The 16,009-nt window shown below is 44.7% G+C and overlaps 1 protein-coding gene across 1 annotated transcript in view; it reads right to left on the bottom strand.

Annotated features, from left to right (window-relative positions):
* Positions 1–383: 383 nt before the first annotated feature.
* Positions 384–16,009, bottom strand: part of dqx1 (DEAQ box RNA-dependent ATPase 1) — a 114,597-nt gene continuing 98,971 nt past the window's right edge. The window contains exons 11-12 of the mRNA XM_080193633.1: positions 14,252–14,442; positions 384–5,307 (exon numbers count right to left, since the gene is read on the bottom strand). Coding sequence (XP_080049759.1) covers positions 5,118–5,307; positions 14,252–14,442 — 381 coding nt within the window. The 3' untranslated portion in view covers positions 384–5,117. The remainder of the gene's footprint in view (positions 5,308–14,251; positions 14,443–16,009) is intronic.

The raw sequence follows: 16,009 nt of genomic DNA, 5'->3' as shown, positions 1-16,009 counted from the left end.
TCTGTCTAACCTTGTTAGAATTTTATAAATTTCTATAATATCCCCTCTCACTCTCGTAGACGCCAGTGAATATAATCCTAACCGACTTAGCCTCTCCCATATGACAAACCTGTCATCCCAGGAATCAGCCCAATAAATCTTTGCTGCGCTCCCTCTGTAGCAAGGGTGCTCTTCCTCAGATCAGGACACCAAAACTGCACACAATACTCCAGGCATATGATCAAACAAGTCAATATAGGTTGTCAATGCAAATTCATGCAACGTAGGAAGCATGGGATCCATTATGAGTGAGCGAGTGATGCAAATGAACCAAAACAAGTATCAGAGACAGACCCAAGTTTGTAATTTGATTTGACAGTACAATATGCACTCGGTAAACAAAATACGGTAAAACAAGATTTTTTGTTTTACTTTGCAGTCATTAAAATTGACATTGGTGACACCATGGAAATGTTCTAATATTTTAAACATTGTCTAACATTCAGAAAAGTACAATAATTCCATAGTAGGCTAAATTTTACAGCAAGTTTCTCCCTCAGTACAAAGGAAGCTTCTAAAATTTGTGCTTACGAGACCAGTATTGGAGATAAGGGGAGAAAGTGAATCAGAAATAAATATAGCAGCAACACCTATATTTTCTATTTGCTCTGAAATCAATAGTAACACAACATTTTGCCTGGTATCTGTGCGATTTGCAGTTGTGCAGAAAATAAATTACAATATGGAAAAAGGCAAAGTCCCAAAGCCTTAAATTATGTGCAGAGAAACAATGTGCTAGTCTTTCAAATAAATTATAAAGCTTTCGTTGGGAGAAGGGATTGGAGCATTTCACAAGCTCCAACTCACTTTTGACTCGTACAACTTTTTAACTATATGTAATTTACAGATTAAAACTATCCTGTGATTTCCAATTTAAAAACTTCAATAACAAATGTTACAAGGAGGATTGCAGCCTTACAGGATGCCATGCTAATTCATTTGCTAACTCCCTGTAAATTTTTACCTTTCCTCCAAGGCAAGAAGCCCAAGAAGGCTTAACAAACAATCCTGATATATTTAACGCGTCCCTCAATTTCAGGATAAAGATTCATAGCATTTGAAGCACAGCATCTAACACTTCAGAGACACAAGGCTCAAAAGTAAGTGCACCTATCCATTTATTGCTGCAGCTGACAAAAAGTTGTAGAATCATCTGAATTAAGTCAACATTCCTGGTAAAGAGAACTATACCTACATCAACGTGCAGAAGACATAAAAAAAATTTTCTTGACTGAAAAATGCACAAGTTTTCCCCTACCAGAGGATAAAAACAGCACTTCCTGCCTTAATGATAAAGTGTAACCCAGCTTTGAAATGCACCATTAAAGCTTCGCTTAACCCAAGTCACTTTGTATGAGAACTTCTGATCATCAGGAAAAAAAAAGCTACCTGAATTGGCACTTAGCGATTTGCAACAGTACTTAATTGGCTAGGTTTGAAGCTTCTCTCTTCTCCTCTTGGTTACAGACCATTAATTTACTGGCGGCACGGTGATTAACACTGCTGGCCCACAGCTCCAGGGACCCGGGTTCAATTCTAGCCTTGGGTCACTGTGCGGAGTCTGCATGTTTCTCTTGTGTCTGCGTGGGTTTCCTCCAGGTGCTCTGGTTTCCTCCCACAGTGCTGGTTTGCACTGGCCTTGCTAAGTTCTCCCTCAGTGCACCCAAACAAGCGCCAGAGTGTTGCGTCTAGAGGATTTTCACAGTAACTTCATTGCAGTGTTAATGTAAGCCTACTTGTGACACGAATAAGCACACTTTAAACTACTGCTGGCCAGCAGAGTTTTGCTTGCTGCCACCAGCCGCCTTATTGCAAACTTGCCAATTTCATTAAATCCAGCAAAAATATGACTTTGGCGAGTCTGACAGGTTTGCAGCAGGGCTGTTAAGGGAGGCTCCACCAACATTCCAACACCAGTCTTAAAGTGACCCAAGAGGCCATCTATCCTGTCCATTAGTTGGAGGTTTCTCTCCTCCTTCAAGGAGATGAAATGATTAAGAAACTGTTCAAAAGCACCCAAAAAAAAACAATGATGCTTCTAAATCCAACGCAGGACATCCTCAACCCTACAACTTCAAAACGTGCCTTCTGAAGAGGCTACTCGTACCGATTATAAATGTTGTGTAGAATCATGCTAACATCTGTGCTATGACTGAGGTAAACTAGATAAAACCATAGTGACCATTTTAAAAACATAAAACAAACTCAATTATTCAAGCTTGCCATGAGAAAAATTTAGATCTTGTCGGCCATGCTAAATTCTCCCTCAGTGTACCTGGACAGGTGTCAGAGTGCAGCGACTAGGGGATTGTCACAGTCACTTCATTGCAGTGTTGACGTAAGTCTACTTGTAACATTAATTTAAGAAAAAGCTTAAAATTTAATTACTACCAAATGAAGAAGATACCACTTTCTAAATCTAATTGTTTGTCATCCTTGCTCTAATTTACTCCCTTTCTCTCATGAGACTTCTGCTGAGTTTAGATTTGACAAGCGACAGCTTTCTAAGTTTTCAACCAAGCAGCCATTCTACATGTAAGCCTGGACAGCATCTGTTGATGCACCATGTGATAAACTCAGCCCTCCTGTTCCATCCAATATTCATTGTTCTCAACATAGGTCGCTGAAGAGCGACAAAGGGTTCAAAAACTCCGCTTATTATTTTTCATCCTTCTTAAACTTGAGCAGTCAAGCCACAAGTTGGTATCCTGCCCAACAGCAAGAAACTCATCAGTCTACAGAATCAAGCCCTCCACTTGTTAGACTGCATAGCAACTGGGCTGTGTGCTTATCTGCTAAGACAGAGAAAGTTGGTCAATTTACTAACAGTAATTTGCTCATCTTGAGCTGCCTTTAGTGGTGGTGTCTTCTTGAAAGCCGAAGGCAACGAGAGCTTCACGATCATTCAAAAGACCCATTTCAGCTATAATAAACTACACAGATGCACACACAAAGGGGAGGAGGAAAAAATAACTCACATTTGCAATTTAGCGTAGAGTTTTAAAAACTTGAAACACATGATGCAAAAAAGTTAGCTGCCAGTAGCTGGCTTCCAATTTTGTTTTTCCAAAAATTCCAGTTGAAGGACAAATCATGCACTTAAAAATAGTACTAGCAGTTTAGTTAAACAGGACATTGTAATGTTTTCCCATTAACTTGTTCCACTTCCAAGATGCCGCCGAACGATTGCAGAAAACCCTCTGGGAAGACAAAACATGGAAGGATGCTGGGAAACTGAAAGCTGTCAGTGTCTTACTATGCAACTCCAGAAACGGCATAGGTATGCAGAGTGAGCAAGGATAGGCTGAACAATATAGCAATGTGCTACTGTCCCTCATGATCAAAGACGTCTGCAATGACAAACATCTGTTTTTAGATGTGTGAGAGTGGGGTATGGAACCAACTGGTTGGGAGGCGAAATTTCCACATTGATATAAAGCTGAGCTTTATCTGGACATTGCACTCAACGATTACCAGACGCTAGAGGCTTAAGCCCTTGTAAGCAGACATAGCTCATAACTTGGCTTTGTTCGCCCCACAACTAGTCCCAGCTTGCTTGGCATTCCAGTCAGCGTAGTGTTCTACAAGTGCAAAATATTCACAATAAAGGAAATTGCCCTGCTGTGCGTACGTATGTGACTATGAAAATCAGGACAGTATATCACATTATAAAAATGATAAAGTAGAAAGTTATAACCCAGACATATAATTCCTTGTAATTATATCAATGTAGTGTCCAAACCTTTAAAAAGCTAAGCATTGCATGATGCTATTGCATTGCCACATTTACTTTTGTCCCAGTTTCACTTGCCTCTTATGCAATCTGCAAGGGTCACCCTTTCTGATTTGAGTTTCCAAATATGCACAAGTATGCAGATATGCAAATACATATACATACACAAAAAGGTGCACACACAGCAGCAGGTGCCTTCAGTGACAGGCGCACACACAAAATATGGTGTTCAAATCATTTCATGGTAAAGATGAGGCTTAATGGTTATTTGCACAATTCAACTCTCAAATAACACAATAGGGGAGAACCCACCAAAGAACGATGAAGTGTTAGTGCAGGAAAAAGCCATTCAGTAAATCAAACTGGTTATGTTTTTCACATAATCAACCATCTGCCCCAATTATTGCTGACTCCTGAAGCATCCTTTTCTCATAACAATCTGACATCTTTTTCAGTGAATTTGTGGAGAGGTTTGAAGATGTTTTAAATCTCATATTTTTGGGCCATTTTTATTTGAAGAATCTTTATCTTATTGTGCTCATGGTGAGAGATGCTAGTTTTTGGAAACGGAACACTTTCCCATTGCCAGTGTCACACACTTGAGTAGAAGTGAGGTACAGCATTGTGAGCCACAGCTCCTCAATGCTGACTCAAACATTTGTCTAAGTGCCAATCTCAGCACAGTACCCGCTACGACAGGCGTGCAGCATTTAACTATTTCCGCAACAGCTGCCCTGGAGTGACACGACCACATCACAGGAAATTGTGTGCGCACAATGGAAGTGGGTTGAGACTGTCCAATCTCATTTCACCTTATATACATGACATGTAGTACTTCCACATGAATGTTGTGCTGAGTTCCAGGACCTGAAAGGACAGTATTATCAGTTTCTACCCTGGAGGAGAATATGGGCAAACGGCAGGGCAGAGGAGTTCTCACCTTTGAAAGTAACTCACTGGCTGCTGAACCAAAATATCTTCTGGTCAGAATAAAGAATTATACAGCTAAGGGGAAGGCTATTCAGCCTACTGCCCTGGCTCCTTGTGGAAGTTATCCGATTAATCTCACTCTGGTGCTCTTTCTCCAATTTATTCCTTTTCAAGTAAAGGGCTAAATTCCTTTTGAACGTTACTGGTGAATCTGTTTTTTTTTCCCCTCTATCCTTTCAGGCAGTACGAAAGAAATTCTTAATTTTCTCTTTCGGTTCTTTCGGAGAAAAAAAAGAGGCGATTGTATTCAAATGCTGGATCTGGTTCCCATGTTGTATACGAGTAGATTTAGAGGCCAGCTATCCTTAGTCACTGGTCCCTTTGCCCACCCCAGTGCTACTGACTTCCTTTCCATTCACTGAAGTAGGCAGAGCTCCTCATTTTCCACCTCTTCTACATCTTCATCCTCCTTCAGGGCTTCTTCTGCCTCTTCATCTTGCTGTGCCTCTGTGCCAGTCAGCTTCTCGCGGAGTTTCATAAGCAAGTCGCGGCTCTCGCTGGCTGGCAGGTTGCTCAGATAGTACTGTGGCGCAAACTCAATCAGCCTGGGCAAGACAAAAAACACACAAGGTGAAATCCACCAGGGAGCTGTAAGAATTCTCAGCTTCAACTTCATTGTGGTTGACTCTGAAATAGCCCAGCAACCCACCATTTCAAGGACAATTAGGATCGGCAATGAATGCTAGCCTTGACACAGCCCTTCCTATCCCATGGAAGAATAAGAAAACAATTCCTTAGAACAGTATAGAACATAGAACACTACAGCACAAACAGGCCCTTCGGCCCACGAGTTGCGCCGATCACATCAACACCTATCTATAACCCCCAATCCCATAAAACCCCATATACTCATCCAGAAGTCTTTTAAAAGACCCCAGCGAGTTCGCCTCCACCACCACTGACGGCAGCCGATTCCACTCACTCACCACCCTCTGAGTGAAAAACTTACCCCTAACATCACTTCTGTACTTTCCTCCCCACACCTTAAATCTGTGTCCTCTCGTAGTGACCATTTCAACCCGGGGAAATAGCCTCTGAGAATCCACCCTATCCATTCCTCTCAACATTTTATAAACCTCCATCAGGTCGCCTCTCAACCTTCGTCTCTCCAGGGAAAAGAGACCCAGCTCCCTCAACCTAACTTCATAAGGCATGCCTCCCAGTCCAGGCAACATTCTTGTAAATCTCCTCTGTACCCTTTCAATAGCTTCTACGTCTTTCCTATAGTGAGGCGACCAGAACTGCGCACAGTACTCCAAATGAGGCCTGACAAGGGTCTTATAAAGTTGCAGCATTACCTCCCGACTCCTAAACTCAATCCCTCGATTAATGAAGGCCAGTACACCATACGCCTTCTTGACCACCTCTTCCACCTGCAAGGCCGATTTAAGAGTCCTGTGGACCCGGACCCCAAGATCCTTCTGCTCTTCAACACTACTAAGACTCCTGCCCTTGATAGTGTACTCGTTCATCCCGTTGGTTCTGCCAAAATGGACGACTACGCATTTATCCGCGTTGAAGTCCATCTGCCACTTCTCCGCCCAGTCCTGCATCCTATTTATGTCCTGCTGCAACTTTTGACATCCTTCCAGACCATCCACAACACCACCGACCTTCGTGTCATCAGCGAACTTACTTACCCATCCCTCCACTTCCTCATCCAGGTCATTTATGAAAATGACAAACAGCAAGGGTCCTAGAACAGATCCCTGGGGCACTCCACTGGTGACTGACCTCCATTCAGAAAAAGACCCATCCACAACCACTCTCTGCCTTCTGCAGGCAAGCCAGTTCTGGATCCACAAGGCCAAAGCCCCTTGGATCCCATGCCCTCTCACCTTCTCAAGAAGTGTTGCATGGGGGACCTTATCAAACGCCTTGCTGAAGTATAAGAGTAATGAGGTATACAAAATATTTATAGCACACCAAGAGGCAATTCTACATCAGAGTTTATACTTAACAAGTTTCTCCTCCCAACTTTTTTCATCAAAGGTATAATCTCTTGGTTCTGGTGTTATTTGATACTGTTTTTGGGGTGGCACAGTGGTTAGCACTGCTGCCTTACAGTGTCATGATGTGGGTATGCTGGCGTTGGACTGGTGTAAACACAGTAAAAAAAACTCAACAGGTCTCAACAGGGATCTTGGGTTCATGTCGCACTATCTGTAACCCCCGTGACTTGCCTGGGTTTGCAAAACCTCACTTACTGTACTGTCTGGAGACAATACACATCTCTGTAACCTGTGACCAGTGCTCCTTCCACTCACATTGTCAGCCACTTCAGGTCTTGAACAGCAGGTTAGGTGTAAGGATTCGCATTCTAACCAGTAATCTCTAAACTGTCTGTGCTTTATATGCTCTGTCTGAGGCCGGAACTCTCCATTCACCTGATGAAGGGGCAAACCCCGAAAGCTTGTGAGTCTATTATCAAATAAATCGGTTGGACTAAAACCTGGTGTTGTCAGACTTTTTACTGCCTTACAGTGTCAGAGACCTGGGTTCGATTCCCAGCTTGGGTCTGTGTGGTTTTCCTCCGGGTGCTCCAGTTTCCTCCCACAGTTCGAAAGACGTGTTGGTTAGGTGCACTGGCCATGCTAAATTCTCCCTTAGTATACCAGAGCGTGGCAACAACGGGATTTTCACAGTAACTTCAGATTTGATTTGTTGTCACATGTATCGGTATACAGTGAAAAGTATTGTGTCTCATATAGACAAAGCATACTATTCATAAAGGAAAAGAGAATCTTTGCAGTCATTTCATTGCCGTGTTAATGGAAGACTGTGACACTAATTAATAAACTTAAAATATTAATGAACTTAAACCTTTCAATACCACTGTCATCAATTTACTTTATATTTTGTGAATATATTTTATATTGTATAATAAATGAGGCAAAAATTTAAAAAAAATCACATAACTTGTCTTCTGTTCTGGATGTAGATCTAAGTATAAGTCTTTGTCAGGTGACAGCGGGCAGCGTCTGAGCGGGCAGTGGAGTGAGTGGGAAGCAGAGTGAGCTATTAGGGCTTAATATCAAAAAGGGCTTGAAGGAAAAAAGGCCAGGTGAGTTCGTTTGAAAAACAAAAAAAAAACAAAAAAAAAAATTTTTTCAAAACTACTACAGTGAATAATGGAGGGGCATGTGATGTGTGGTTTCTGTATGATGTGGGAACTGGTGGACCCCAGGGTTCATCCCAGTGACCATGTCTGCAGTAAGTGCAGGTTGCTGGAGGAGCTCCAGCTCAGGGTAAATGAGCTGGCCTCTGAGCTACAGACACTGAGGCTCATCAGGGGGAGAGAGGGTACCATTGTCAATGGGGTGCAAGTGACATCCACCCCCTCTAGACTGGCTAACTCTAAGGGTCAGGGACAAGAGGGGGCTGCTGGGAGGAGGAAGGGGGGTGAGGAGCGGAGGCCTCAGCCTCTTAATCTGCATAACACATTTGAGGTTCTTGCTTCCAGGCTGGATGAGAACGAGGCAGGTGAGGTTGGTGAGCAAACTGCACACGGTACAGTGCTGCAGCAGGACATAGGCAAAGAGAAGGGGAAAAGGAACGTAGTAGTGATTGGGGATAGTGGGGTGAAGGGTATTGACACTGTCCTTTGTCACAATGACAAAGTGCACAGAAGGGTGTGTTGTCTGCCTGGTGCTCGGGTCCGGGATGTCGCAGCTGGGCTGCAGAGGAACCTGGAGTGGGAGGGTGAGAATCCGGTCGTTGTGGTACATGTGGGTGCCGGCGACGTAAGCAAAATGCAGACTGAGGATCTGGGGAGGGAGTATGAAAAGTTGGGAATGGAATTAAAAAGTAGAACTGACAAGGTGGTTATCTCTGGGCTACTGCCTGAACCGTGTGCAGATGGGCGTAGGGTTGACAGGATTAAGGAAGTGAATGGGTGGCTCAGGGATTGGTGTGGGAGGAATGGGTTTGAATTTATGGGGCATTGGCACCAGTGTTGGGGTAGGTGGGACCTGTTCGGGCGGGATGGGGTTGGTCTGAACCGTGCTGGGACCAGAGTGCTGGCGAATCGAGTAAAGAGGACTGTAGACAGGGCTTTAAACTAATTAGGGGGGGGGAGGGTGTGAGGGTAGGTGATGGTAAGAGGTCTAAAGTTAAGGAGAGGGTACATGTAAGGGAAGAGGCCGAGGATGTCCCAATAATAGAGGGAGTAGGGGGTGTGAGTATAGTTGGTGGCGTTGCGGCAAATAGGGTCCAGGAGAAGGCTGGGATGAAAGCACTTTATCTGAACGCACGAAGCATTCGGAATAAAGTGGATGAGCTGGTGGCGCAGATCGACACAAATGGATACGATCTGGTGGCCATTACAGAGACGTGGCTGCAGGGTGACAGGGACTGGGAGCTGAATGTACAGGGCTATCAAGTGTTTAGGAAGGATAGGCAGGAAGGAAAAGGGGGAGGCGTAGCTCTGCTGATTAAGGATAGCATCACGGTGGTAGCAAGGGATGATACTGGAGCCAAGGAGCAGAGGGTGGAATCGTGGGTGGAGATTAGGAACAGCAAAGGGAGGAAGACGCTGGTGGGTGTCGTCTATAGGCCTCCGAATAATGATCTGGAGGTGGGGCGGGCTGTTAACGCGCAAATAAGTGCGGCGTGCAGGAATGGGACGGCCGTAGTTATGGGGGATTTCAATCTGCATATTGATTGGTCGACCCATGTTGGACGTGGGGGGCTCGAGGAAGAGTTCTTGGAATGCTGCCGGGATAGTTTCCTCGAACAGTGTGTGTTGGAGCCGACGAGGGAGCGAGCTATCTTGGATCTGGTGCTATGTAATGAGGCGGGTAGAATTAGGGACCTTGTAGTGAAGGATCCTCTTGGGGAGAGTGATCATTGTATGGTGGAGTTTCTGGTGCAGATGGAGGAGGGGAAAGTGGGTTCCCGGACACGCGTCCTTTGTTTGAATAGAGGGGAGTACAGTAGGATGAGAGAAGAATTGGCGAATGTGGACTGGGGGAGAGCGTTGGAGGGAGGGTCTGTTGAGGAGCAGTGGAGGATCTTTAAGGAGATCTTTCTTGGTGCTCAGCGGAAATTTATTCCGATGGTCAAAAAGGATAGTAGGAGGAGAGGTAATAAGCCGTGGATAACGAAGGAGGTGAAGGAAAGTGTTAAACTAAAAGCGGAGGAATTTAGAGTAGCTAAGAGTAGTGGGCGAGAAGAGGATTGGGAGAGGTTTAAATGTCAACAAAGATTGACAAAGAAGTTGATAAAGAAGGGTAGGAGAAACTATGAAGCTGGGCTAGCGCTTAATATAAAAAAGGATAGCAAGAGTTTTTATAAATATATAAAAAGGAAGAGGCTGGCTAGGGTGAATGTTGGTCCTTTAGAGGATGAGAAAGGGGACCTAGTGGTAGGGGATGGGGATATGGCTAAGGTATTGAATAACTTTTCTGTTTCTGTCTTCACGGAGGAGGACGTGAATAATTTGCCGGGTGTTAGCGATGGAAAGGTGGTAGGACTGGAGGGTCTTAATGACATTACTGTTACTAGAGAGGCGGTGCTCGACAGACTGGAGGGGCTGATTGTGGACAAGTCCCCAGGACCGGATGGAATGCATCCGAGGGTTCTGAAAGAAATGGCAGAGGTGATAGTGGATGCCATGGTGGTTATTTTCCAAATGTCGCTGGATTCCGGGGAAGTGCCGGATGGCTAGGGTTGTTTAAGAGTCACTTAGACAGCCACATGAGCGGGCTACATATAGGGGGATATAGTAGGCCTTACTAAACATTGTAGGCTTGGGAATACGTTTTGCCTCAGGGATGTTAGTCTTTGCCTGTTTAATAATGAATTTTTTTGTCTCCACAGGCATTTAAGTCCAGCAAGGGGCATGCATGCGGCAGGTTGTAGTGGGCTGCTCTTGGACGTTGCTTCGGGAGTTGCCTATTGCTTCATGTCGTTAGTGTGCTTAAACTGGACCATCTCAAGGGCAACATGACAGCTCAGAGACTATCTCTGTTACTGTGCGGACACATGGATTTGGGCCTGTGTCTGTGGGAGTTTGCACGTTCTCCCCGTGGTTGCGTGGGTTTCCTCCGGGTGCTCCGGTTTCCTCCCACATCCCCAAAGATGTGCTTTTAGGCTGATTGATTGGGTACTAAATTGTCCCTAAATTGGACCTCCCTGATCCTCGCACATTAGGCGTAGACTAAAATCATGAATAGGTCACTGAGACAGTGGGACGGCGGCGCGGGCTCGTTGGGCCGAAGGGCCTGTTTCCCGTGCTGTGTTGTTCTTTGTTCTTTGATTGGAAAACGGCTAATGTCACGCCGTTGTTTAAGAAGGGTGCCAGACAAAAGGCGGGGAATTATAGGCCGGTTAGTTTAACGTGTGTGGTAGGTAAAATGTTAGAATCTGTCATTAAGGAGGAAATTGCGAGGCATCTTGAAGGGAATTGCTTGATAGAGCAGACGCAGCACGGTTTCATTAAAGGGAAGTCGTGTCTGACAAATTTACTGGAGTTCTATGAGGATGTGTCTAGGGCGGTGGATAGAGGAGAGCCGGTGGATGTGGTCTTTCTAGATTTTCAGAAGGCGTTTGACAAAGTGCCTCACAAGAGGTTATTGCAGAAGGTCGAGGGACATGGAGTTGGGGGTAGGGTGTTAGCGTGGATAGAGGATTGGTTGTCAAATAGGAGGCAGAGAGTGGGGGTCAACGGGTGCTATTCGGATTGGCGGATGGTGACTAGTGGAGTGCCCCAGGGGTCGGTGCTGGGGCCTCAGCTTTTTACCATTTATATAGATGATCTGGAGGAGGGAACCGAGTGTAGAGTGTCGAAATTTGCTGATGACACCAAGATTGGGGGAACGGCAAATTGTGCGGAGGGTGTGGAGAGTCTGCAGAAGGATCTAGATAGGCTGGGCGAATGGGCCAGGAAATGGCAAATGGAATTTAATGTTGGCAAGTGTGAGGTGGTCCACTTTGGTAGGAAGAATGGTAGGAAGGACTATTACTTACGGGGCGAAAAACTGCAGCAAGCGACGGTGCAGAGGGACCTCGGGGTCCTTGTGCATGAGTCGCAAAAACCCAGCTTGCAGGTGCAGCAGGTGGTCAGGAAGGCGAATGGGATGCTGGCCTTCATAGCGAGGGGGATTGAATATAAAAGTAGGGAGGTCTTGCTGCAGCTGTATAGGGCATTAGTGAGGCCGCAGCTGGAGTACTGTGTGCAGTTTTGGGCGCCGCACCTGCGCAAAGATATTTTGGCCTTGGAGGGAGTGCAGAGGAGGTTTACTAGGCTGATACCGGAGTTGAGGGGGTTGAGCTATGAGGAGAGGCTGAATAAACTGGGCTTGTACTCGTTAGAGTTTAGAAGAATGAGGGGAGATCTCATTGAGACGTATAAGATGATGAATGGAATGGATAGGATAGAGGTGGAAAGACTCTTCCCACTCAAAAAAGACAGTAGGACTAGGGGGCACAGCCTCAAGATAAAAGGGGGGCGGTTTAGAACGGAGTTGAGGAGGAACTTCTTCACTCAAAGGGTGGTGAATCTCTGGAATTCTCTGCCCGTTGAAGTGGTGGAGGCTGCCTCGCTAAATATTTTTAAGACGCGGGTTGATGGGTTTTTGATAGGAGAGGGGATTAAGGGTTATGGGGAGAGGGCGGGAAAGTGGAACTGAGCCACGACAGATCAGCCATGATCTTATTGAATGGCGGGGCAGGCTCGAAGGGCTAGATGGCCTACTCCTGCTCCTATTTCTTATGTTCTTATGTTCTAACTCTACTAGAGGGATCAAATGAATGCTAGCCTTCCTAGGAGGCAGGAGGACTCACAGATTCCAACTAATAAAAAGCAAATTTAGGATCAATGTGGGAAATTATTCCACAGCAACAAGAATAATTTAGAAGCAGCTGCATACAGCAAGAGACCCTAGTGACAAACACTTTAAGAAGGTTTTAAGACAGAACACACTCCGACAACAAGAGTATACAGCACAAAGGGACTTGAAGATTAAACCATAGTTACAAGGCTACGGGCTGCATGGTGACACAGAGTTTAGCACTGCTGCCTCCTAGCGCCAGAGACCCGGGTTCGTGGCTTCGGTCACTGTCTCTGCAAAGTCTGCACTTTCTCCCCACTTTGTGTGGGTTTCCTCCCACAGTCCAAAAGACATGTTAGATGCACTGGCCATGCTAAATTCTCCATAAGTGTACCCGAACAAGCACCAGAGTGTGGCAACTAGGGGATTTTCACAGTAACTTCATTTCAAGCCTACTTGTGACTAACAAATAAAATTTAACTTTACAGGCTAAGTGCTGGAAAATAGGATTCGAATAGTAAGGTAGTCGCGATGGGTCTAAGGGCCTTTTTCTGTGCTGTATAGCTCTTTATTCTATGACACAGATTTAAAAGGGGGAAGACCCTGCCTGACCAACTCCTTAACCCTTTTTCAGGAAGTGATACCCAAGTGAACTTTGGAAAACCCTATGATGTAGCCTAACTGCACTTGCAAAGGCTCTGACACATTTTCATACAAAAGGGTGCCAAAGAGGCTTGGAAGTGGAGAGAAAAGCCAAAAGCGGCAAAATTGGCTGAAGTGCATGAAACAGCTGGATCTGATATTGGATTTTGGCACAAAATGTGGTGGCCCAAGATCAGTTTGCAGATTCTTCCTGTTTCTGGTGATATTAGTGACTTGAGGTCAGTAGGAAATAGAACGCTGAAATCCTACAGCAGAACAGGACATTCGTCACAGCACAGCACAATTAACTAACTTAAACATTGAGTGTGAAACCAGTAAACCAGGCTGTGATGACTTCAAATCTGAACAGACCATCTCAGAAGCAAAAGCATTCATAAAAACTGATGAGTCAGTTCAATGGTTGGAATGAAAAAAAATCATTGCAGTGAGTCACTGACTGTAAAATTAATTTAAACCTGGAGGAATATTAGCTATCCTCATAGCCTGGGGTATTAGCAGAATCCGATAAACAGAAAAGATTACAGCGGCACATTTCTAACCCAAGTTGTCATGTCGTCTTTGACTGCTTCACTTTTTTCTCATAATGGAATTACAGTGCAGAAGGAGGCCATTCGGCCCATTAGGTTTGTACCGACCACAATCCCATAACCGCATATATTTACCCTGCTCATCTCCCGGACACTAGGGTCAATTTAGCATGGCCAATTAACCTAACTCACACTGTGGAAGGAAAACGCAGCACCCGGAGGAAACCAACACAAACATGGGGGGAATGTGCAGACTCCACTCAATGATCTGAGGCTGGAATCGAATGTTGGTCCCTGGTGCTGAGAGGCAGCAAGTGAACCACTGTGCCACCCTATGACTTTTGCTAGCACTACAGTCATGCTGCTGATACAACTTCTCTCAAACGATTTCTCCAAATATTTGAAATAGATCTCGCTGTGAAAATATTATTCCATACATATCAATATTGCAGTGACTGTCTTTCCCTGTAGTCCCTACAATCTACACACAATCTCTGAAGACAAGAACCATTAAGTAACAATCTTACATTTCTGGTTGAATCTCAGAGACAACGCTGATGCAGTTGTCTTGGAAAATGGTGAACTCATGATAGAGGACCCAGGAGGGAGGCCGGGGTCGAGGCTTCCTGGTGAGATAACACGATGAAGGATGCAAGTGAGCCACATGCTTATGATTCAGCATCAGGTAATTCCCAGAGCCATCCACGTCTCTTGCTACCTAGAAATGGGTTGTTTTTTCCCAAATGGGAAAGTGGGGGTGGGGGTGGGGGTGGAGGGGGGGAAACAAGAGGAAGGGAGCAGAGGGGAAAGAATAAAAGATAGCGTGATTAATTAGTTAAGTCTATAGTGCTTAGTTAATTTATCATAAAATTTAAATACTTACCAGTCTTAGAGAAGACAACAGCCTCACCCTAAAGCGCTATTTTCTTTTTATATGCATTATAAATAATTGTGACATTCATCGATGGGAAATATAGAATTGCAAATTATGTTACTCATCTAGTAATCCAGTGGCATGAACTAATGGTCCACAGACACTGGCTCAAATCCTGCCTTGAAGAGGCAGTTCGGTTGTGGTATTGTTAGAGTCGTCGAGGTTTACAGCACGGAAACAGGTTCTTTGGCCCAACTTGACCATGCCGCCCTTTTTTTTTAAACCCCTAAGCTAATCCCAATTGCCCACGTTTGGTCCATATCCCTCTATACCCATCGTACCCATGTAACTATCTAAATGCTTTTTAAAAGACAAAATTGTACTTGCCCTATTACCTCTGGCAGTTAGTTCCAGACACTCACCACCCTCTGCGTGAAAAAAATTGGACACTTGTGTATCTCTCCCCTCTCACCTTAAAACTATGCCCTCTAGTTTTAGACACCCCTACCTTTGGGAAAAGATATTGACTATCTAGCTGATTTGTGCCCCTCATTATTTTATAGACCTCTATAAGATCACTCCTCAGCCTCCTACGCGCCAGATAAAGAAGTTCCAGTCTCTCCAGCCTCTCCTTATAACTCAATCCATCAATTCGTGGTAGCATCCTGGTGGATCTTTTCTGCACTCTTTCTAGTTTAATAATGGGGTGACCAGAATCGCACACAGTTTTCCAAGTGTGGCCTTGCCAATACCTTGTACAACTTCAACAAGACGTCCCAACTCCTGTATTCAGTGTTCTGACTGATGAAACCAAACATGCTGAATGCCCTCTTCACCACTCTCTCCACCTGTGACTCCACTTTCAAGGACCTATGAACATATACCCCTAGATCTCTTTGTTTTCAACACTCCTCAATGCCCTACCATAAACTGAATAATTCCTGCCCTAGTTCAATCTACCAAAATGCATCACCTAGCATTTGCTTAAACTCCATCTGCCATTTGTCAGCCCACTGGCCCAATTGATCAAGATCCTGTTGCAATTGGAGATAACTTTCTTCACTGTCCGCTGTGCCACCAGTCTTAGTGTCATCTGCAAACTTATTAACCATGCCCCTTATTGTTACTGGACTCCATGGCCAGAGATCTAGGAAAAGATCTGCGGATGTAGATTCAAATCCCATCATGTCAGATGATGAAATTTGAATTCAATAAGAAGATCTGGAATTAAAATTCTCATGGTGACCATGAAACCATTGTTGTAGAATCCCAGCTGATTCACTAACGTCTTTTAGGGAAGGAAATCTATCGTGCTTATCTGGGCTGGCCTACATGTGACTCCAGAGGAAGCCATAGCCTAGTGGTATTAATCGCTAGACTATTAAACCAGAAGCTCAGCTAATATTCTGGG

The sequence above is a fragment of the Carcharhinus amblyrhynchos genome, chromosome 1 (genome assembly GCF_965287045.1).
Source record: "Carcharhinus amblyrhynchos chromosome 1, sCarAmb.v2.hapA, whole genome shotgun sequence".
Taxonomy (NCBI): Eukaryota; Metazoa; Chordata; class Chondrichthyes; order Carcharhiniformes; family Carcharhinidae; genus Carcharhinus; species Carcharhinus amblyrhynchos.
Note: the sequence above shows the minus strand (reverse complement) of the source record. Positions and strands in the feature narration are given on the sequence as shown.